At 38.9% G+C, this 24,766-nt stretch overlaps 1 protein-coding gene across 6 annotated transcripts in view; it reads right to left on the reverse strand.

Moving 5' to 3' along the window:
• The window catches only part of ndrg4 (NDRG family member 4), a 46,249-nt gene extending 22,625 nt beyond the window's left edge, over nucleotides 1-23,624 (reverse strand). For 2 of the 6 annotated variants that reach the window (XM_026311883.1, XM_026311881.1), the window contains exons 1-4: nucleotides 23,495-23,618; nucleotides 21,170-21,243; nucleotides 5,557-5,647; nucleotides 2,579-2,737 (exon numbers count right to left, since the gene is read on the reverse strand). In XM_026311883.1, coding sequence (XP_026167668.1) covers nucleotides 2,579-2,737; nucleotides 5,557-5,647; nucleotides 21,170-21,243 — 324 coding nt within the window. In that variant the 5' untranslated portion in view covers nucleotides 23,495-23,618. Of the gene's footprint in view, nucleotides 1-2,578; nucleotides 2,738-5,556; nucleotides 5,648-21,169; nucleotides 21,244-23,494 lie in introns of all 6 variants that reach the window. The other 4 variants (XM_026311882.1, XM_026311884.1, XM_026311885.1 and 1 more) reach the window with 4 other exon arrangements.
• Between the last annotated feature and the right edge of the window lie 1,142 nt (nucleotides 23,625-24,766).

Consider the following 24,766-nt stretch of genomic DNA (forward strand, 5'->3'; position numbering starts at 1 on the left):
AGGAAGAATGGTGTTTTAATATAGGATGAGAGAAAATGTTCTGTCCAGATTCACCCCAAAGCAAGTCAACTCAACAAACAAAGATGAGCTCAGACTTGCAATCACAGCATAAAAATAAAAATTTTGTGATGTGGCCACAGGGCAAAGAAAGTCAGAATTCGTCCTTGACTGCCAAAATGGATTTAAAAACAAAAATATTATTTGGAAGCACTGAATGTTGTTTTGAATTTTGCAGGGTAGGTGCTCATATTGTTTTAGAAGAAAGTTGCTGAAAAAAATAAAACATGATTTTTATCTATGGCTAAATGTGTACTGGTGGTTGGAATATAAGATTATTCTTAGTATGAACATGTATCTTGTTTTTAATAGGTTGTTTGCAGCAATACAAGCTCACTGATCCTAACCTGTGTTATTACAGCTCATGTCACTGTATGTATGAGCTGACTCCTGCTCCATTGAGCTAAGAGCAAAGCAGGAACATCAAGACAAAAACACATAAATAAATTAATGAATGAATTAAGGACATGCACATGAGGTTAGACACCAGTCAGAACAGATGGTTTTCACTCTTCTGCCATGTTAACCATGCACATCTGGAGAGATTTCTGAAAGAAAATATGACAGGATTAAAGATGGATACACGGCATATACAAAGTCAAAAGGAACAGTGGTGGATTAAGGTAGGGGAAAAAGAGTAAAGAAAGTAAAACTTTAAGTTAATAGCAATGAAGACAAGGGAAAAGGACATGAGTGGCCCTCCACTGAGTAAACAAAGTCAGATCAGGGACACACCTAAAGAGAGAGAAAGATGTCATAAAACACAACAGGACCTGAAGCTGCCCTCCAGACAAACATGAGCTATTATCTTTTATTATCTTTTGCTATTGTATCATCACCAGCAAGCCGCTGAAGATGTGAAGGGGAGGAAATCCAACTGAAAGGGCAACTTTAGTCCCTGTGGTTCCATGCCATTGGCTCTTTGCTTTGAGAGGAAAAATGTTAGTGATGATCGGACCAGCAGGTGGCACTCTTCTCTTTCTCATAACTCGCACCCCATCACAATGCATGTAGAGGATGTGCAGCAGCTCAGTGAGAAGGGAGAGGGCTTTGCAGCTGGAAGGTGTACTGTAGGCGGTGACATGTAGATGAAATTTGACTTGTAAGTGTGTCTTACAAGACTCGTAAGTGTGTTCCATTTTGTCTTAGTGATAATGGATATTCACCATAAGTAATGGATACTCAAAGGTGGTATGAGAAGGTTTTTGGATGGTTTTGTCCAGGTAATCTCTAAAGGCTCTCTAGTCTGTAAAGTTGCTTAATGATAGTTTCTGGTGTCTGTGATAACTCACAGCTCTGTCTCTGTGGCTAAGGCTGGTTTTGTAAATGTAGTTTTGGCCTATATTTTAGGCTTTTTAAAAGGATCTCTGTGCTGAAAAACAGAATTACTGAGGTGCTAAATTTAAATCATCAGGTCCAGGAGGATCAGGGGATTGACATGATTAAGTCTGATCCTTGAGATTCTATGAATGGAGATGTCTAGAGGGAAAAAGTTGTCTACGCAAATCACTTGTCGAAAAAACTGAACATTTACACATTAAATTAAATGCTGAAGTATAATAGTGTAAAGCTCAATGGAAGATGTATAGTGGTGTAAGTATAGTGAGGTGCTTGTTGTGCATGCCACCTAATCTCTGAGCTATGGAAATTGATGATGACTGACCAAACATCCTTAAATGGTCAGTGAGTGAGATGAGCACTATTTGGGTTTGGAACTAAATGTTGTGAATTATTTTTCCCACAGCTGTGCCAGTGTTCGATCCAGCATGCCTGTATCTGATCTGCAAATACAGTAATAAATTTGTTTTTTCCACTGGATGGTGCAAATAAGACCCACATATATGACCCACTTGAATATTGTAGTGTACAAAAGTACACTTCTAAAATAGCTATTTTAAGACACATGCTATTGTGCTATTGTGCTATTGTATCCTTCTCTTTTATAGCACTTCAGAGGGAAATAATGTACTTTTTTGTTTCACATTTGCTGACAACTATAACAGCTACTTCACTTTGCAGGTTAACTCACCATGATGCATTTCTATCATAACTATATAAAATTAATTTAAGTTGTGCTGCATAAGCAGTACTTTACTTCTGGTGCATTTACCTACATTACCATTTCAGTAGAAGACTTTTACTTCTAAATGTTTTATTTTTGAGGTCTATTGCAGTTTTTTTTAAACTATTAATTCTTGTTGTCAGTGCTATTACAGTGGCACAGTAACATTTTACCTGCTTTGCTACCTGCTTTACTTTACTAGTAGGTGTTAAGTAGCAGATACCTAGAGGTAACATTAGCCACACTGGTCCAAGTCCTCTGTAGAGCTTAGAGGGAAATTCTTTTAATTTTTTCTTGAGGGTTTAATAGTGTATTAATAGATTCCATGTGTCTGATGTTCCAGTTTCTGCTTGGCTAAGCTGTTAAATTTTCAAAGCTGTCTTGTGTTGGATGTGTGTGTTTGATTCAGTGTGACGGCAGTCAGATGTTTCTGCTTGTTCTGGTGGTTCTGGTAGTTACCGGAACGACCCCGCTGGTCCGACGGCGGGTCTGGCGGAGCCAGTGCCGTGCGATGGCATGCCAGCGGTGAGTGGGGCGGCTGGGGGGAGGGGGTTCGTTAAGGGGCGTTGGGCTGGCAGGGCAGGGGAGCCCCCCCGATGCCTCCTCTCCTTTATCCTGCTGTGTTGTGAAACAACAAGCACAACAAGGTGGTTACTGGGTAACAATGGGGCAGACATAGCAGCAACATATACTAAAAATAAAAATGTGATGCAAATCTTTCATGATTCATTTTCTGATGAAACATTTCTGTTCCTGTATATCCAGAAAGGTTATGATATACTATTGAAAATCGCAGCAAGTTGTGGGTAGAGACCTGCTGGATTAGATTATTCCCATGAAACTCTATGGCAGGAATATGCTGCATTCCTATCACATTTGAAACACTGGAAATAGAAGCTGGAAAAAGCAAAGCAGTATCTGGTATGTCACTTTCAGAGCCAGAGACAAATTTACAGTAAGACACTGAAATCCTTAGTACAAGCTCTCTCTAAGCCCTCCTACATGAAATTCTCAGGAGAGTCTTTCAGTTATTTGTATTTTTAATATTTCATTGATTTTTTTTATTTTCCAGCATGATGGTCTTAACACACACATTAATGCAAGAAATTAATTCTTTTTTTTTTTTTTTTAGCTATATCTGATTTAATGGTAGAATGACTCAGATTGCTCAAACCCCTAAATTCCTCGAAAAAGTCCATGACCTCAGTTAAATTGTGTACTCTTATTGGTAAAACCCATAGATTCTGGTTTGCACGTGGCTCTGCTGCTGCTCAATTGAGTGTCAGGAAAGTTACAGGAAAGCTGTGAAAGGGAACCAGGAATGTGCCATCTCCATAGCTGAGAATGTTCATGTCGTAGGAAAGCTTGGTATTGCTTTAAGAGGGCATGACAGAGGCAAAAGCTCAAGCAACCATGGATGCCTTTTGGAAACCCTTCTTGCTGACCGAAACATGGGTGCAAGCACAAGAAAGCAAGACAAGTTCATTTATTACGATGCTATAATGACAAACTCTAAAAATGACAGCAAATTCAGACACGAAAGGGAATGGGAGACAAAAAATACAAAACTACAGTGAGGTAATGATTAACAAAGATTTGTTCCACCCCTGCCCCTGTCCATCAGTGTTTTCACACTTCCAGAAATTAACAATTTGAAAATGCTGTAGAATAATCTTTCCTGAAAGAAAACTGATTCAGTATCCTAGCTTTGCATTCAGACACTGATAGCACCTGTTCTGCTGCACACCTCCACCTCCGCCATCAGATGTCTGGCAGGTTATTTGTGAAGCTAAATTATTTTTATTTTTATTTGTTGCAAAGGCCTACAAGGGAAAGGAAAGGCCAATCCACTGGAGAGGCAAGACGAAGGAAACACACAAGACATAAAAGTGACACAAAGCAAAAGGTGCAGGCAGAGGAGGATGCAAACTTTTTTTTTTAGGAAATTCATGGGTTTTTTGCGTCTCAAACTAGAAGGACTTGGCACTGTCTGAAGTTGGCAGTCTTTTTCTTCATAGCCTTTGTTGGCAGTGTACCAGAAACATCTATCACTCAGCAAAATGGCAAAACATCAACAGCAAGATATAAGGGTGTGCATGTTTGTGATAGGAACAGAACACAGTGGCCCTGTAGAAACACTGCCCCATAGTACAATTGTGACAAGAAAAACTACCTAGGGTGAATTTTCCTAATATTTATTTCACACAGATCATTATCAGAAATTACATAAACCACATATTTCAAATAAAACAAGCAAAAATAATGATCATCATTTGATCATTACTGACATCTTAAGTCAATTTGAACAAATAAAAACTTCCAAGTTGCTGCTTTTAGCCATCAGGACATCTATGCTCATATGAACTGAATGTATCATTAGTCCCAACATGACTTGCTGTGAATCCAACCAGAGTTTAACCAGTGTTTTGTGCCAGGAGGCAATCACTCAGTAACTGCTCTTAAAGGTCACACTGCAGCACAACACTAGAGCTACAGACTTCCAATGAGCTGGGAAAGGACACAGGCAGGAGATGAACCTACAAATGTGAGCAAGTCATCATGAGCACACACAATGACATTTTTCTAAATGGGCTGAAAAATAGCAGAATTAGTGCATCATATTAGACTACCACTAAAAAACTACTGTCTTGCTGTAACTCCTGGGAGTACAGTTTCATTTCTGACACACTGGACCAGTGAGTCAGGATACACTAACAGGTTTAGTCAGTGGCACCATCAGCTGCCTCACACTGACTCTTCCAGCATAATTTTGAAGTTTCACAGAAGTAGAAGAATATCCCACCCTTAATCCACACAGTTGGTTCAATATGTTGCGTTCATGCTATTTTGAGCAGTAATAATTTCTCATGATTAGCCATACATTTTTTTAAACTATACCATCTACACAGCTTGTAAGAATAATAGTCAGTTCACATCACTAAGATATGGCTATTTAATTCTTGCCTAGCTTTTCCATCAAATTAATCTGATATGTCTTTGCCATTGCCACCATTCCTGCAACAAGAGGCTCTCAAACATTCAAGAGCCCCTGTTTCAGCCACAACCTGTTGCTTAGGTAATGGATAAGTGGACTGGAATAAGTGGCCTTTATATAACCGCCCACTGACTATGTGCTGCTCAGCTCTGTTTTGCTTCCCTCTTTATCTACCACCACTCTCTCCCCACTTAAATGAGTTATTATCTTTTCATAGTGTTGTTATCAAAGAGTCACGCTTGGATGGAGTTTGTTGATTTCCTCCTCTGCTGGTAAACAAACACACTGTCAAATTATAAGCCATCACGTCTAACGAGCACAAACATCTGTCTTAATACACAATGCCAAGAGTTTCACGTGGCTCACACATGAATCAGATGTGAACAGTCAGACAGAAGGGTTAACTAAGGACACATATGGTAAATAAAGAAGCCAGACTGACCATGTCTGAGTCCACTCCTCTCTGCTCTGGCAGCAAGGGCTTCTCCTCTGTGAACTGCTGCTCCTTCATCCCTGCCATCCTGGACAGCAACCTGCAATCACCATGGCAATACACACACACACACACACACACACACACACGCACACACACACACACATACACACATATATCTAAGGTGTGACACTATCATTATACACAGTATTGTCTCTGTTCAACCTTAAAAAACCTCAATAAACTGTATTTACTCCCATTGTGATACATGATGATGACAATTCTGTTTCATTTAAATGTAATGAAACAGTTACGTCCTTCACAAATGTACAGTGAAATTATGGAAGGCATCAGTTAGCTGGCCGAATGTTGTATTGACCTGGAGTAATCTGAGAAGCTGACAAATGAGGAACTGACTGAAAACAGAGAAGATGGAATTAAGATGGGAATTAGTTTTGCTGAAAGCCTGTTCTGCTTTATAAAAAGATATGGTTGAAAATGCATCTACAGTACAGTACACGCCAGGACTCAATGAAAAGTCACAAAAAATTTAAAGGTCTCCTGTGCAGTTTTGTGTGCATAAAGAAAGGTGTAATTGGTGTTAATCACCAAAATGCACCATGTATGCTTGAGGTCCAATAGAGTTGTTATATATATCAACCCTACAGATCTATGTCATGACTGTCAATTTGAACTTTGTTTCTGAGAAATCTTGTTTTCTTCACCATTTCGGCATTTTGAACAGGTGTAAATACCAAAATACTTATGACACATGGCTGCTTATAGCATGGAGAAGAGGCCAGTCAGAGGTGCTAAATTCACCCTTAACTGACCCAGAATTAAATCTGCAGATTTAGTTTTCAGTTTTTTAAATGTCATAATATTCAGATTTTACTGACCATTAGCTGTGCCAAAATGCAGTTATGAATCTTTTGTACTAATGATTTAAGATAAACAAAACAAGAGACAAACATAACACATAACACAATAAAAACTTTGCTGTACTAGTGGTCAAAAACTCCAGTGTACTTTAAATTGTGGTAGGTTTGTTGAGTATATCTGGACCTAAGCAGAATGTGTGTAAGATACAGTCCAGTTTATGTAATTTTCCTGCAGTCCTGCTGTGTCCTGCAGCCAAATCTAACAGAATGGGAAGCTCTCAAAGCAGCACTGATAAATATTTGTGCTTTTTGTCAACAGAAATTTTTAGCACAAACAGAAACAGAAAGCACATATAAACACAACACATAGCATTTTTTTTTTCCAAAGTTCATAGTACAGTATCTATAAAAACACAGTTAAAAGATCCACACACTCACACTTATTTGCTTTCATTCCTCTGGAGACTTTACATTGACTTACATTCATTTCCTGGAGACTTACCCTAACCTAAACCAGAACCACAATGAGCCATTCCATGAGTGACAACCTCACTCAAAAGTCACTCAAAAGCATACTACAATGTTATTTGGACACACACACACACACATACAACATATACAGTAATTATACACGAAGACAACCAAATACACTGACACATCAACACAGTGCAGTCAGATTGCATCAGGGACACAGAAGAAACCACACGCACACACAAACACACCTACACGCACACACACACACACAGAGTTAGTTTCTACTGACACTATTGACCTGAGACAGATATTTGTTGGCTTTATTACTCCATCTCATAACTGACAGATTGGTGCAGTAACATTTTTTTTTTTACTCACAGGGAATAGTGTTCTTCATTCAAAGTGACGTTAAAGAGTTGGGAGATGGGAGAATATGTTGAGTTAAAAATTACTACACAGGAGATTATTGCAATTAGCTACTGTTATTCCTTGAAAACAGCTGCAATTGGCCCTTCACTAAGCTCCGTCACCCTTGGTTACTGTTGCTGTGCTTGCTATTTTTAGACTCATTGTTAGAAGTAATAATGGTAAAATGTTTGCCACTGGAATCGTAGTCATTTTTGAAACAATAGGTACATGATTTCAGCTAGAAGTAAACAAAAGCAGCCTTCGTATTTCTGTTGCATGTTACAGCTAAAAAGAAAATTGTCACCAGCAGATCCATGGCTTAACTCTAGTTCAGTGAATGATTGGAAACTCCTTGTACAGCATTATAAAAAAAAATGGTCAGATCACATTATAAACAAGCTGAGGAGCAACACATATGTTAGACTTGTATATTTAAATATTAATTGTAAGTTTGTGTATAATTGTTTGTATATTTTCACAATGTTTTGGTTTTTTAAAGAAACAGACGAGAATGAGGGCTAATACAGTAGATATTAAGTTTTTCTAGCGTTGATTATGTGTAAAATAAAACTACATTCTGACAAAATTGCATGGAGCCGCATACACCAAACAGAATAATGAAAAGTGATTTAAGCATCACAAGCAGCATTCAATCTGCCTCAGAAGATCTCAGGCAGTAGCAGATAATTCAGAGGGAAATGCCCCAAAAATAAAGTGAAACCAGAGCTATTTGTATGGATGGATCTTCTGTTGTGATTGTTCATTTGGACTGACCCTATCAGCAGAACACACACCAACACTGTCTACCTTTCTGCCCATTCCAGCCTTTTTCTCCCTCTCCAGCCCTGTTTGTCCTCTACTATTTTCTCTCTGCCACTCTTTCAGCATTATCTGTTTTCATCCGCTACCCTTAAAGAGACAGCCCAAATGACACACGTGTGACCTTAGACTGTCGAAGTTACTACTTACAAGGGAAAATCCACCAGAAACACATCATTCCAGCACATACTTTTAAAATAGCGAAAGCGAAAAGCGAAAAAAAGCGAAAAATATATGACTCAGATCATTCTGTGAACATTATTCATGCATCTTTTTTTTAGAAACACAAACAATTGTGAAAACACTGCAAGGAATCTTTTACATATTATCAATATTAAAATAGTGACTAGAGTGGCTTTAAATGGATTTTGGACTTAATGGCATCAGCTTATTCCCTCTTATGATAATGGATCACATTTTATCACAACTACTTTTCATTCTCATCCCAATCACTTCTATTGCTTGGGATGATGCTGTACCTGTTGTACCTGCTGAGATCTGGAAACACTAAGATCTTTAAGTAGCCAGACCATCAGACCAGTTGTCAACAGGCCAACAATTTATCCAGACCATCACTTTATGTGCAGATAAAACTAAGGGGTGTGCTCACTGCACAAGAAAACACTTTGTGCTTACAACTATGAAAACTAGGTCAGATTTAAATCAGAAAGTCAGTCTGTGATGGACCTTTACAACTGACAGTTTGGGTAAGATTTTTAAGGCTGGCTAAGTTGTGGGTTTATTGATTCATAACAATTAGAAAGCAGCAGTATATGTTCTTAATACCAACAGAAATTATGTCCAAAACTATAAATTTTATGATTGATTTTTTATACATATATAGTAAATGTGACAACAACAATCACATGGAACATTACAGAGTATGAGCACCATTACTCTTTGGTGTCTAGGCTGTGATTTTGTCGCTCCACACTTCCTGCAGAGTTGACCTTGATGTTTCCTTGTGTTGAACAATGCTAACTTCCCTGTGTGGGAAACCCGACTTGCACCCCAGGTTGATCCTAGGGTGGAGAAAGGGTCTTTGAAATGCCGACAGCAGCGGCAGCAGCAGTGGCAGCAAGTGGCAGCGTATCTTTTGAGTGGACAGTGTGCACAGGAATGAGGCATAACAATGAGTAGACCACTGACAATTAAGTTCACCACCATGTTTAAGAAGGTATGTTGGATAAGTGCTGCAGTGACAGGAGTATTGTATCTCATGTGAGTGCAGTATGCTCATAAGTTACATATGTGTTTAAATAGTATGGAGGAATTATATTAAGCTAGACTGTTTTGTAAAAATCAGTTGTGCTGATTTAAGATTTCTCTCATATCAAAGAAACAACACTGATCTGTCAGCAATAGCTCTAATTGGCTTCTCAATCACCAGCCACAATGTATTACTGTTGCATGTTAAAAATACCTTTCAGTCCCAGTGCTGTCTCAGAGGAATTTCTTTCCTCATAATAAGAAAACTATGCATGGGCTTTTATTCACCTCGAAACATAAGCATAAAACACATAAAAAACACATCTCTAAATAGCTGCTGTCAACAGTTGACCTTGTTTTACAAGCACTCACATGCCAGTCAAACAGAGCACACCTGATGTTGTTTTTCTCCTTCCCTCTGTCTTTTTCTCCTTCCTGTCTGTCTGTTTCTCCTTCCCGTCCATCTTGCTTTTCACTTCTATCGTGACCGATTTATTAAACAGGTGAATGTGACCTTTCTGAGGCCACTGGAATGGAGCCATTAGGAGTATTAATATGAGAACAGCGACCTGACAGCACCATCTTTCTTCCTCCTGCTCTCCTACTTTATAGCTGCCTGACTGCAGCTCTTTTGCTCTGTCATCACTTCCCCTCTTTATTATCACCTCACTACTCTCTGTCTGTACCTGTAGCATACATGATATCTGGAAGCACTTTCCTCACAAATAAGTACTGTTGTAAGAACAAAGTCTAGGCCACAATGAAATTTTTGCTTCCAAATAACATGCAGAGGAGGTTGAGATTCTCAGGAACTGTATTATATGTATCTGATATTCTGATGTTATCAGAGTTAGAAAACAAACTCTATTTACAGATAATCAAAACACTATATTGTCCACATTTTTAGGAATAAACACTGAGCATGACGGGTGTTAAATAACAAGAAAAAAAACTAGCCTACAGGATTACCACCTTATCCTCATTTCACCTCAGTAAACCCCTGTTTATTCCCTCATTTGATTTCTTATATAACCTGCTTTATAGTTTTGCCTCTAGGACAGTCTGTGTGCATTATGCTGAATTTCCTCAAAATTTGTATTACTTTACATTTTCTCCCCAAATACTTTTGTGTATATGCATCAATCTGCTCAGAATGTTACGCAAAATGCAACATAGGGCACACCTATGCAACATGCATTATGCGGTTTTTTTTTCACTGCATATACATACACTACACCAAAAGTTCAGCAAGTCTTTCTCATTAGAGAAATAAGAACAACTGCAGCAACACTTAATAACTTTAACTATAAAAATATTAATTACTACAGTTTTATAGTTTAAAGTTAAAACCTTATTATTTTATAAATTACTTGAGGGAGCACAGTAATACAGAATAGTCACTTAGTAGGTGTTATTTCCCACCAGGCACTGTGTCTGTTACGCTTGCCTTGGCATTCTCTGGCATTAAATCTCTGCTTGTCTAACTTTCCCCGTCTCTGCTCAGTCTCTGCTTCTTTTTGTTTCTCTGTTTTTCAAACTCATCACCACTGTTTGACAGTTTTTTCCAAGTTCTTTCCCCTACACTTCATTTTCTGTCTTCCAGCATCTCTTTCCTTCATCTTGCTGTCCTTTGACTTTTTCCTTATTCATCTTGGACTCCGGCATATATCTCTCATCTAACCCTCTCTATCACTCCATCCATTTTCACGCCATCTCATCCTCCCACCTCTGTCTTGTCTCCTTTCTAACTCCACCCCATCTCCTCCCTGTCTTTCTCACCATCTCTATTCACCACTCTGACATGCTTATGTAAGACAGCGAGTTGTGAAATCAATTACCACTGCATTATACCAGCTATATTTGGCCTCATGATGCCACTGCTGCTGGTGGAAAGATACCAGTGCCATCTCCATCTGATTTAATGCTTCATCTTGTGTGCAACTTTGCATCTATTTATGGTGAAGTGCTTGTTGCTCTTTAAGTAAAAGATGCTGACCCATGTGGTTAAAAATCATATGCAATTGTGTGTCTTTATAAGTGTAAGGCTGCAAGACTGTTAATGTGAACTTTGAGGTGGAGGAACTGTTAAGTTTTCATTAATTTGGGACATTAACATCCTGCGTGTTGGAATACTTGGCTTCTAGTACACATTCTTGTTTTTCCCTCCATCCTTACATCCCCACATTTACATTGATCTCACACGTCAGTTGTGTTGTGTATGTCACAAACAGCACTGCCAGTAAAGCTGTACAATGAGGCATGTGGCGATCACAGTCCCCTCTGCACAGTGGAGGACCTCACTTCAAAGCCTCTCTTCATCCCTCATGAAACTGTGCTTAGGCAGCCAAATTGTCAGTGGGTGAGAAGTTATTTAGGGTTCTTTTTTCTTTGTCCCTTCTGTCAGCCAAGGAACAGGCAAAGTAGGTTTTTGTCTAGATTTGTAAGAAAAGAGTCTGCTTTTACAGCAGATTGTTGAGGAGAACAAAATGGACCTGTCCTTTTTTCTGCTCTCTCTCTCTCTCTCTCCTTCGTTCTTTTTTTTCCTTCTTTTTAATTCTGCCCAGACAGGGTTGCTATGGCAACCCAGCTTAGTCCATCAAGTCTGGCTCACCTTCTCCTTGTGGCTTTTTTTACATTATACATTTATTTTCCCACAATCTCATCGGACCCTTGTGCCAAAATTATACTGCTTCTGTGGTATCATATTGCTTTCATCAAGTTTAAAACAAACATATTTTATCCTTTGTGCTTCATTCAGTGGCTTCATTTTACACTGGGCTATTCAGAAGGACCAAAATCAGGCCTAACACATATTATGAATGCCATCTGCACACTGTCATTATATTAACTCATGGAAGAATTGTTACTGCTCTCTCCTCACTGCTCTCATTGTTATAATTAGACATAATATCCTCCTTTGTCCTTCATTCACAAATCTAGTCACATCTTGTTCTCTATGTTTTATTTTATTTGCCTCCTCCAGTTCACATTCAGCTAAAAGCCTCCATTAACATTGTCAAGGGTTGCCACTGTGTATTATGTCAACACAGGACAAATTAAAGCATGTAGGTCTTTATGACAATCCCTACATCCAAAATAACTTAGCCTCATGTTGGATCATGGTCCATGATACAGTTGAGTGAGACAACACAAAAGCAGAAAAAAACTCAAAATCAAACTACTCATGCAAACTGTTATACTTTTTATTTTTATCTCATCATGACCATTCCACAAATGGCATGTTTTTCTTTTGGTTATCATGAATAACTGAGTATCTCATAAGTGACATTTAAAAGCATTTCAGCCTGATAGTTTTATTAACTTTGCTATTGTTGGGTAAACCAAAATGAGCTGCTGACTGTCAATACCAAAGACAAACATTCAGATCTTATATTGCACATCTCTCGTACTGATTTGTCCTACAGTTTAGTGAAAAAACTAATTTTCTACAGCTACAACTTGGGGGGTGTCTGAACAAGCTGAAAACACAACATTATGTCATTTTAGCAACAGTTTTTATAAGCTATTTTAAATGTATATGTATGCAGTGTATATTTCTAAATTCATTCATCTTATGCGTACCAGATATTTATTAACTAAAGCCACTTTTTACACTGGCTATATTTTGGCACCACACTGTTCTATGTCAAAGTTATCTCAGGACAGAACTGTGTATTATGCAGCAGCAGAGAAAGTGAAATTGTCTGTCTCCATGCCGATGACATGATGCTATGTTATTCTGGGATTTAAGTCATAAATAGAATGTGAATCTGTGACCACCATTATTAACATTTGTACCCAATGCAACAACTTTGCTGAATTCATATAATGTGCAAGACCACTAAAAATGCATTAATACTCTTCCTCATTTTTTTATGTAACAATACATAAGTATACATAAACCTGTAGCACTGGAATGCTTTATATTTCTGAGACATGTGTTATATGCCACAGTGAATGTCTCATTTAACATCAGGAAGGAAAAGGAATCCAACATCAAATCAGTCCTCAAACAGGCCCAGCAGGAACTTCAACCTGACTCAGCAGCAGCTGATAAAGTTTTATACTGCTATCAGTGAGGATGTTATATGCACAACCATTATTGTATAGGTTGGTCTGACAACAAAAGAAGACAGATTACAATGGAGAGTCAGAGCTGCAGAAAAGATCATTGGTGCTGACACGCCCACCACAGAAGTTGGTCAGGGAAAAATCACTGCAAACCCTTCACACCATGGACATATTAACACCAAAATAACAGAAAAACTGCTTCTTTTCCATGTGCCATTAATATGATGTCAGACTTTTCAAATATAAATTCAGGCTGTACATACTGTACACAACTACGTACTGAATGAATATTATCCATTCAATATTTATTTCAGTGCTCTGTGTTGTTTTCCATAACTTGTATCCTTGTTTACTATCTTTCCATATATGTATGTACCTATTTTTTCACCCACACATATACAAAATAGTTTTTATGTTTATTTTCTTTGTTCAGTTTTGTTGCCACTATCAATGTGGGTGATAGTTCTGTGTGTCTGTCACTGCAAGCAAGCTTACATAAGGCTAGAAGGCTCAATAGATATGCCGTGTAGATCTATTCTGTGTTTGTTATGTAATAATAAAGGTATGTTCGGATCCAGTTTCTTAGCTCCAATCATCCATTGCAGGCAGAGCACTTTAGTTTGATACAGGGACAGTCGAGAGGCTAATAGAGAAGCTTCCCATCAGACCAGAAATCAATTGCACAGCCATGTGGAGGGGATCTAATGTACATTCTGGCAATCGTTAACTGGAAACTAGGACATCTCAAAGAGACCAAGAGACAGTAGGACAGTAGGGGGAGAAACAAAACAGAAAGAGCGAAAACTGTAATAGAAAACTGGGCACATAAAGGGGTGGAGATAATATGCTCAGAATGATTTATCCACTATGATATATCACTTTTAAAAAGCACTGAAGCACTGTCAGCCTACAAGGTTACTGGTTGTGTTGAAGTGTATAAATCAGGCATACTGAATGGCTGAAACATTTCAAAGAAGATAACAGCCCTCTGGGGGATATAAGTCCTCTCTCCCTCACACATCCTCATCCCCTCACCACAATCACAGCGCCACCTGGATGCTTCTGTAGCCTGATAAAGAACCTGAGAAAATGAGAGGACTGATGTAAGCACCAAGGACACAAAAACAGGGGCTGCTACAGATATGTTACTAAAGCCAGGAAAGAAATGGTCTGAAGTCAGCTACAGATTTGAAGATGACTTCACCACCAAGATAAAGAAGAAAGTGATTATGTGATTATGTTAACGGCGTATGTGCTTGAACTTAGTGGTTAACAGAACATTATAAACATAAGGCTCTACCTGCAAAACACAGACTGAAAATTAAGTTTTACAACCGAAAAATCAATAAAAACCCTTGTCCACTGTTGTTCTAGATACATTCATTTTCAATGAGATTTTGTTGTGCATGATATTATAGCTTGCTCCAGACTGAAAATAGCAAAATAAAGCAGAACAGAGCAGGTAACTTCACTATGTGACTCCATTAACCTCTATAAGTGTGGTAAAAGTTACTGTCATTGTGCTGTTCTCACTAGTAAATATACTAGTCTCACATTTCAAACCCTGAGTTTTAAAGTATGACATGCATATCCTTACTGTATCTTAATGTTTTTTTGAGCATGGTGGCTGAGTGGTTAGCACTGTTGCCTCACAGCAAGAAGGTCCTGGGTTTGCAACCTGGCCTTTCTGTGTGGCGTTTGCATGTTCTCCCTGTGCTTGTGTGGGTTTTCTCCAGGTACTCTGGTTTCCTCCCACAGTCCAAAAACATGTATGTCAGGTTGATTGGTGACTCTAAATTGCCCATAGGAGTGAGTGTGAGTGTGTGAGGTTGTTTGTCTCTATGTGGCCCTGTGATGGACTGGTGACCTGTCCAGGGTGATAATGGATGGATGGATGGAAATTTGCACGTGTGAATTATTTTGCATTGAAAATAGAGCGAAGCTTTAGAACTGACAGGGCACCCCTTGCATTAGCTGATTGTCATGAGCTGCTTTATTCATGCTTCACAGCCACTGGCTGCTTTGTGGCTGTTTGGCTACAGACTGGTGTATAGCACGACATTCAGAAGGTGACACCTTTCACCATCTCTCTATGTAAATAGTGTGTTTAAATCTTCTAGCATCATATCCAGTAAACTGACAGTGGACATAAAAAGACTAACAGGATACATAAACCATGTAGTAGTTAAAAAAAAGAAAGAAGAAAATATGTGAGCATTATTAGCAGACCTGTACATTTAAGCACCAGTAGAATATGCCTGTATCTTCCCTCTTGTTTTCTTCCTGTTGACTTGGTGTTTTTCAGTTGATGATGCTATTGAACTAAGTGGATATGATTCCCAGAGGATGTTCATCCACTCAAGCAGAGTGGAGAAGTTAATACTGACTGACATGACCTGACATTCATTCCTATAAATCTACCATCACCCTAATCCACCTGTTAGTATGTGGGCATGCACTGGAACAATGCACCTGCTGTCATGCATTTTTTACACACTTTGATTCAAAATCATGGCACTGCTTACAAATGAATTTAGATTCCACCATTTGCAAATTAAACTTTTATTTATGTGTAGCTGCTGAATGTCTAGAAGAGTGTTCTCTGGCTGAGAAGCTACCCAGAGCATATCAATGTCGAGTGAAGGATTAAATATTAAATATCTGCTATTTACTCCAGACTGAAACCCTCTGCAGCGCTTCTAACATAAAAAGCTTCCTTGTAGCCACTGTCAGATGAAAGATATAAGTTCCCAAAAGTAGTTGTAGTCAAAAAGTCAGCATTTTACCATGTATCTTTATACTCAGGCCGGACCTTTGGTGTTCATAACAGAGAGCAAGGTGATTCAGGTAAAACAAAAGCCAAAAATCAACAAAGGTGACACAGAGTGACAAGACAAATAGGGGAGAGTTCATGCTTCTCTATTGTAAAATGTATTTCTGCCTCAGCTCTCAGTGGTGGCTTCAGAGTTGGGGTTTGAGAGGGCAGGGCCCCTTGATGTGTCTTAGTTTCTGCAAGAGCTTGACTTACTATAGCAACTACAGTGCACAGGTAATCTAATATTAGATTCTGGTAGAATCGTGCTGAGGACAAAGCACTGAGCCTTTGTAATCTCTGATCTTATAGTTTCATTTACTCAGAGCCTCATCAGGTTTCTAAAGGACAAATCTAAGAGCTTTAAGTGCTACCTCTTTATTACTACCTGGAGTTCAATTGAAGGCCAAATTAAAATCCTATATTATGAGAAGGGCTGTCAGAAGCAGCCTTTCAGCAGACAATTGAATACAAAAAAGAGGAACCAGTAAAATAGGCTCTCCAAACACTGATAAAAAAGGAACAGGCAGTCAACCACGTGTGTATGAAGTCAATAAGATGAATTGAATTGAGCAATGAATACAACAAAAATACTATAATATTCAATAAAAAGAAACTTCAGAGTTCATTTTTGATGTTGAAAACAGCTGTTAAGAACAGACCCATCCCAGTTTAGTAGCTGTCAAAGAGATTTGGACCATATCATAGCTATTCAGCCAACATAGATAAGAAGTTCTTCAAGTAGAAAGTTGAACATCTATATAATTACATGACAAATAATAAAAAAATAAAAAATAAATAATAACACAATAAACAACAACAAGCTGAAAGAAATAACTTGAAATGATCAAGACAATATGGATTAAGTAGTGAGTTAGCATTACCTGGGGAGCAGAAGGACTAAAAACTTATTTATAATATAAACTGGGCTCTGTCTGCTTTTGAGACCAGAAAATTAGAATTTATTATTTTAAAATGAAGCAGCCTTTGAAGAGGTAGTCTTTGTGTCACAGTTGTAAATTTATGGATCATTTATGTAAATGATCAGAAACAGTGTAACAGTAGCATAAGTAAAGAAGAGTCACATAGTAACAGCTGCCTAAAGCTCTTTAGCTCATTACCTGGCATGAGCCACCACAAACTACTGGTCATACCTGACCAAGTACAGCTGAAGCAGGCAAGGTAAGATGAGATATAAGATAAGATCAAATCTATTCTTACCACTAGATGCTACGAAATATTTCACATTCTAAACATCACACCCTTAACGTTTTTTAGATATTTTTATTATCAAATCCATCCATCCATTATCTATACCTGCTTATTCCTTTTCAGGGTCACAGGGATCTGCTGGAGCCTATCCCAGCTCTCTTTGGGTGAAAGGCAGGGGTACACCCTGGACAGGTCACCAGTCCATCACAGGGCCACATAGAGACAAACAACCTCACATGCTTACACTCACTGCTATGGGCAGTTTTAGTCACATTAACAACATACATATTTTTTGGACTGTGGGCGGAAACCAGAGTACACCCATGTAAACACAGGGATAACATGAGAACTCCACACAGAAAGGTCCCTGACCGGTTGCGAACCCAGGCCCCTCTTGCTGTGAGGCAACAGTGCTAACCACTAAACCAACGTACTGCCTAGTATTATCAAATCATTGCACATAATATATAAATTATTATTTCAGATTTTTGTGCATTTGTAGCTACAATTTTTTTTTTTTTCTTAGCAAATCATTCTGGTATGCATTTCAGTCATACAGACTTACTGTTTTATATTAATCTAATTGCAGAAATGTAATGTTCTGACTTCAGCGTCTGGATATATTATGAGCATCTACAGTGACTACAACCTGAATGCCAAGATTACATGTATGCGTAACTCAACTAAATCCTACTCTGACATACATCCTGAAATACATATGTTTCCAGCTTTGAAGGAGTGTGTTGGGTGGATGAAGAACTGGTACTGTCTGAGGTGTGAGCAATGATTATAATGAACCCCACACATGTCCAGGTTTGTATATAATTACTTCCCGTATTAATCCACCTTAATGAGACCACAAAAAAGCAGCTAGTGGTACCTGTTTTTAATTAGGAAAGGCTGTCCGCACTTTTCTTTTTAACTATCGCCCACACACACACACGGATATGTTTGCAGCCAGTTTTCTCAGAAAAATTTGTAAGCAGTGAGTTTACTCCTTTGTACCAATGTTACCAGGGAGCACAATCCTGTGTCCAGTTGAAATTAAAAGCTGAACCGAATATTCTGTCCATAGAGATCATTTGCATGAGAAACACAGCCTCCTATTGATGTCTAGTGTAATAACTTTTACTGCAAGCAGCGGTGAGATGTTGAGCAGCCATTTTGGAGAAAAGCAAGGAGAAAATGTGTATCTACTTCCATCTTCTTTGTCTTTACCCTTGGCAAGGCATAATTTATTTATTTAATTTATTTATTGAAGGGGGTGTTTTTTGTATACAATTTTGCACTGGAAAAGGAATGACTGGTGATAACCAGGCAAGCAATAATAGTGGCTATGGATTATGTCTTACACTCAGTGAAACTCAGTGAGTCCTCTGAACTTGGATATGTTCCAGACAGCACTTGCTGAGACTGTGTTTAACTACCTGTATATGCTATGTATGAAAAAGCACCCTAAGGGCAGCAGAACAACATGATCTAACATCAGACTAAATGTGTTTAATCACGTGGGCTCCACCAGCTGTAAATGTGAATTTACAGACATGCAATAGAAAATGAAAAACATATGCACTAGATGGGGAATTTGTTATTTAACTGTCATATGAGGCCAAATTATTATTAGCTTGATGTAATGTTTAAGAGCAAGAAATAGTGCTTAAAATAATTCTGTTTTTCATTATGAAGAGAAATGTCAAGGCAAGAACTGTCTTGGGGGAGTTTTCTAACATGGGTTTCAATGGCCCAGCAATGGCACAGAAGCCTAAGGTCAGATATTGGCTAGAGTAAGATCAGGTCTACTGTAGTTATGTCAGGGCATTGAAATTGTGATGCTTCACTATCTGACAAATTCAAATGGACACATCAACAGTAGTTTGGTGGATGCTGCTGGTAATATCTCTGCACAAAGCCTGGTCTATTAAAAAACTGTTTTTCCAGCTTGACGTGGGAAAGCATGACTGATGTGCACAGAGCCCTGAGGCTGAGATACTATCTGCACTGCACTACTTCATTCACCCACCAGGTTTTTTCCTTATTTGGCTGAAGGTGAATGACACAGTTGGACTGTTCGGCAACCGGACTAAATGTATTCAAATGTCCATTCTAGTGGTTGTGTTTCTATAGTTCGCCCACAGAGCTGCAGGGCGGATGCCAGCAGAACAGACGGGCAAACAGTGGCTACCAGCACTACACCGAGGGGAGAAGGGAGTGTTTGCCGGACTCCTTCCTGAATCGAACGGAGAACCAGATGTCGAGAAGCAAAGCTCAGTAGAGCACGATGAGGGGATGAATAGTGTCCTGAGCTACCCATTGCTGTTTCCTCCAGACTAATTTCACCACTACAGTGATATTTAGCCATACGATATACTTTAAGTTTATGTGTGGAGTAGGGCTGATCCTGATTATTGACTATTGATTATGCCTGTGTTTTGTTTAGTCCCCTGGCTTTACTATGAAGACTCCAACCATGTGTACCTCGGTGTCAGATCACTGTCATTCATTGCTGTTTCATGTTGCATGTTTCTGTGTGCCAAATTTGCCATTTACCTTTCCTGGACTCTCCTCTCCAATATTCAACCAGGTTACAGTTTCTTCTACACAGGACTGATTAAGGACTGTGGTTTTATTTCACTTTCTTTTTTGGATCATTTTTTGTGTAAGCACCTCAGCATCCTTGTATTTTGGTTAAATAAAACCAGAAATTCTCACCTCACTTGCTCTGTGTCTAAATTTGGATTCAGTACTTAAAACATACTACAAAGTTCCTGACACAAGATGCATGGAGTTTTCTAATTAATAACAATTCAAAATTATGTTTGCACACATTATGAAACACTGTTGTGCTTGTTGTGCTGCCCTCCATTTTAACAGACATCCTCCATTAGTGACCACAGAGCAGCACAGTGGAGAGATTCAATAACCAATATGTCAGCAGCAGCATGCACTTAATGAATGGATCCCCATACGACAGGGGGACTACAAGTCATGTATTAGGGGACTGATATTTCACCAAAAGGCTACTATGGATTGGTAGTTTTTGTACCATACTGCTGTTCAATTTCATCATGTGGGCTACTTGACATATTAAAGTAAAAGCTGAACTAGTGCAGCCTCTTTTTCGGCCTAATAAATGCATCAAAGGACATTTAGCCTCAAGCTAGTGTGACTTGTAATGGTAGACAGTGCCACAAAGAGCATTAGTTGTTGCTTGAAGGATATATTTTAGAGGGGGAACAAAGAAAGAGATTTCATGTGCTATGATGTGATCATTAGCCGTTTTCATCTGGTACAGTGATATGGCTTGACAAATTCGAAATAAAGGTATTATTTAAAGTAACGTATATGAAAACACTGAAGAATATAAAAATCACGTGTGCTGGAATAGTTAACACAGTGTGTTAGCTGGAAGAGGTTGCTACCACATGACGTTTAGGGAATTATCAGTTTCAGGGTCTGGCTTCACTCCCAGCCTCATTTCCAGTACCTGTCCCAGGATCTGTCTTATCCATGTTTAATAACGAGATGATGAATCTCCACTGGGATTGTGGTTATTTGTCCGATGCCACAGAATGAGTATGTGAAACACGGGACTGACTGACTGACTGACTGACAAAATGGAACGGATGATTATAAAATGTCATAAATACATCCACACAGGCTGGATAAAGAAAAGACCTGTGTGGCACGGTATGGTACTTTAAGTAGGTAGGTACAGTGGCTTCACGATCCTACGTACATGGTCTGCAGGAGGCTCTGTGGAACCGTGCAGCCAGCCTTGGGTGGGAAGTTCCAAAACAATCCAGGCCCCATCTAGCAGCGGGTATAAAAATACAAGAGACAAGATCTACTATACTGCTGTTGGTGTATTACACGTGCAAAGGCAGTAAAAAGATTCAGAGGATTATAGGCAGAGATTTCATGCAATAAAACTACACAGAGCAGGCAGACGGTATTATTAGGCAGGAGACAGAACTTAATATGTTCCTGTGGAAATAGCCCTAAAAGACAGGAGAAAAAATGTGAAGGTTAACAGTCAATAAATAAAGTCTGTTCTGTGATTGAGTGCCTATCACTACTCTAGTTGTTAGATCTTATAATTGATATAATTGAAGGGTGTCCTTGCAGCCCCTTAGGGGTCTTTAAAGCTGCATTAACTACCTTTATCTGTCTCTAACAGTGGCCAGAAAGAAGTGCAACAACACAGGCTGTAATTTACATAAATAATACTGTAGTCTTGTTTCCCAGTAGACAAGAGGAAGCTAGCAAATTAGAGCCAAGATCCAGCAGAAATGTGTAGCAAGGAGAAAATATATCAGCATGCACAACATGGTCTCAACAACACTGCTTTCCCGTGGCTCACTTGCAGTGCCAACCTCCATAGTTTAGCTGTTGAAAGTGCCAGGTATTTGGGAGGGTAGAGAGGGAAAGAATATTGGGATGAGAGATTGGGAACTCCAAGGAGCAAAAAGTGCTATGTCAAAACAGAAAGAATAGGCAAAATGGAGCAAGATGTGCAAGCCAGGAAGCTCAGCATCTTCAAGATCAATGTGCCTCCACTTTTGGTCAGGATGTGTTTATGTATGAAGCAAGGAAAACATATTAGGATCATTTTGTTCAGTAAAAATCTCACCTATTGCTGCTTTACCATTACAGTCAGAGTTAAATTTAAGTTCTCACTTTGTGAGAAAATGTAGATTATTATGATATAATTTGACCATGTTTTTGCTTAGAGCTGGTGTTTCAAGATGACATCACTACTGACTGTAAGACACCATGATTGTATGTCCTACAAAATATAATAGCATTTAAAATAGCATTTAGGAAACCCAGTTCCAGTGTTACCCCACATTTAGCCTATGATGCTAACATGATGCCTAACATGCCAATATGCCTTGATTTTCCACAAGACATTACTTTTCATTTGCATGTTTTAACATCTGCTGACTCATTTGCTGCCTTTATTCTGCATTACAGAAGGGGGTTATGGCAAATCACCAGACAGTAAAAACACACTGCAACAGGTAGTCCTATACCCTCAGCACAGTACACAAACACATACGGCAAATACCAAGGACTGGCAGTATATATTGTACTTTTCTACTATTTTTATTACACCCAAGCTTTCCGTTCTTGTGCAGTCATGCTGGTTCTGTGCTTAGCATGTATAAACAAAAGCAAGAGTGCATTGCTCTTTGTAAATCTATTTATAAGCCCAAACTGAGAAACGGACCCCTCCCAAAGGAAAGACATGCTCGGCTTCAGTGGCTGTTTCATGTGCTGAAAGAGCAACAGTAGTGAAAAAAAATGGTTTTATTGCTTCAAAACTGAATGTGAAAAATTCCTAGCAAGGAAACAATAAGGGGAGGGGAATTTTGGATCCTACTGAGAGATTATATAACAGGACTAAACAAAATAGGGCATCGACAGTGTCACTATTATTATTTTGGTGAAATTCAACAACAACAACAAAAAAATCTTTTTTCCAATAGTCTAATTATGTAATCCAAACCAAGCCTTTTTTAAAAACATTTGTAAATTGTATAAAGGTTTATTATTGATAATAAATAAGCCTTAATACAATTAATATAACAATAAATCACATCATATAGATATGAATATCCAGATTGAATGCAGGCATACAGGCCCTCATGCATTACAGCCTCAATCATTCAGGTGTTGGCAGCAGCATCAGGCAAATGCAGGCAAATTCAGGGCACCACTTACACAAGCCTGCACCAAATTCAATCAACTTTTACGACTTCCACCTACTGTTGAGTCATCATTCACTCAGCTCAGAAGTACAGACTACAAAGCCTCAGCAGCAGTATTCACGCATCGTGCCAAAAATGCTGTCCTTATTTTAACATCCTCCTCCTGTACTCCTCTAACACAAAACATCTACAGCATATGACAGAGTAAATCTTACATTCCTGGACAGATAAAGGATAAAATTAAAGGACTGAGTGCATGTCAGATTCCCAGCAGTTTTAGCGTTAATTTTGGTACACATACACATCAAGGTGACTGTTTCATGTTCCAGACAGATAAAGCTTTACTGTACCTGTGGTGTATTTCAGTTTTCCTCTGGTCGGTACGGTGTGGTTCAGCTGATTTTGGTGTCTGTGTCTGTGAGTGTGTCCCTTGGGCTACTAAGGACTGGATGAGGGTATGTCACTGAGTGTGAGTCTGTGGGTGCACTACACAAAATGAGAGGGAGAGAGAGAGGCAGTGTCTCTCTCCCTCTCTTTGTCTCTATCTCCCTCCCCTTCCTGATGATAAACAGAGAGCACGTGGCTTCACCAATGATGCAGCACAGTGAAATCACAGCACCAAGAATGGGTAGGGGGTGGGAGAAGCAACAAAGGAAGAAGAGGAAGGAAAGAAACAACCATAGAGCAAAGAGAGGGAATAGGGAAAAAAGAATAAAAAATAAAGAAAGAAAAGGTTGCAGTTAAGTGTGATGGAGAGAGAGATACATGTCTGTCCTATATATGTGTGTGTGTTCATCTTGTTCCTGAATGCAGGAGGGCACTGCAGCTCTGAGCCGACGCATATAACCTATGAAATTACTCATGCTTTTTATAACACACTGATGGAATGGGTCTAAATTCTTTTAAATCTTAAAGACAGCATCCTCTTCTGGGTGTCCAATTCTGACACAAAATGACACCATATCAGCTCACAGACATCCTCACACCCACACACAGGCAGACCAACACAACAGCCTGCAGGCAACTAGAAAAGCTTTTTTTCTGCTTTAAGCTACTGTCAAGGGAACAGATAATGTCAGGCCAACTGAGGCATGAAGTGGTAGGACCACTAAAACCAACATTACCCATGTGTCCCTGGTAGAACACTGACTTCATCAATCCATAAACTGTGTCTTAACTTCATAGAATATAATATAGAATCTATATAAGAACAGATATTTTAGGTTTCTGCTATAGTTTGTATAATGTTGTGATCATGTCAACCTCTGGTTTATAAATGAGTTCCCTCCACCAGCAGCTGTTCATTTACAGTGTCTGGTTTATGCCCCCATGTTCCTGAGCAGGGTTGGCACTAACCTGTGAGGATGGAGCTATTACCTGTTCTAGTAGTTTCGGACCTCTGAATCATACATCTGGTAATAGTTTGGCAAACCAGTCAGAGCACTCAAGGGTGTGGGACTGACCAGTGACACAAGAAAAGGGAAGGCCTGAAAATTAAACATTTTTAAGTGGAAAGACGACTCCATCCCAGCAAACATAGGTGATCATTTTGGCCCTAGGTTCAAAACTCACTCACTCAACCATCTTACTATTATTGTCACAATCCATCACCTGTTTCCTGT

The sequence above is a fragment of the Mastacembelus armatus genome, chromosome 6, assembly GCF_900324485.2.
Source record: "Mastacembelus armatus chromosome 6, fMasArm1.2, whole genome shotgun sequence".
Classification (NCBI taxonomy): domain Eukaryota; kingdom Metazoa; phylum Chordata; class Actinopteri; order Synbranchiformes; family Mastacembelidae; genus Mastacembelus; species Mastacembelus armatus.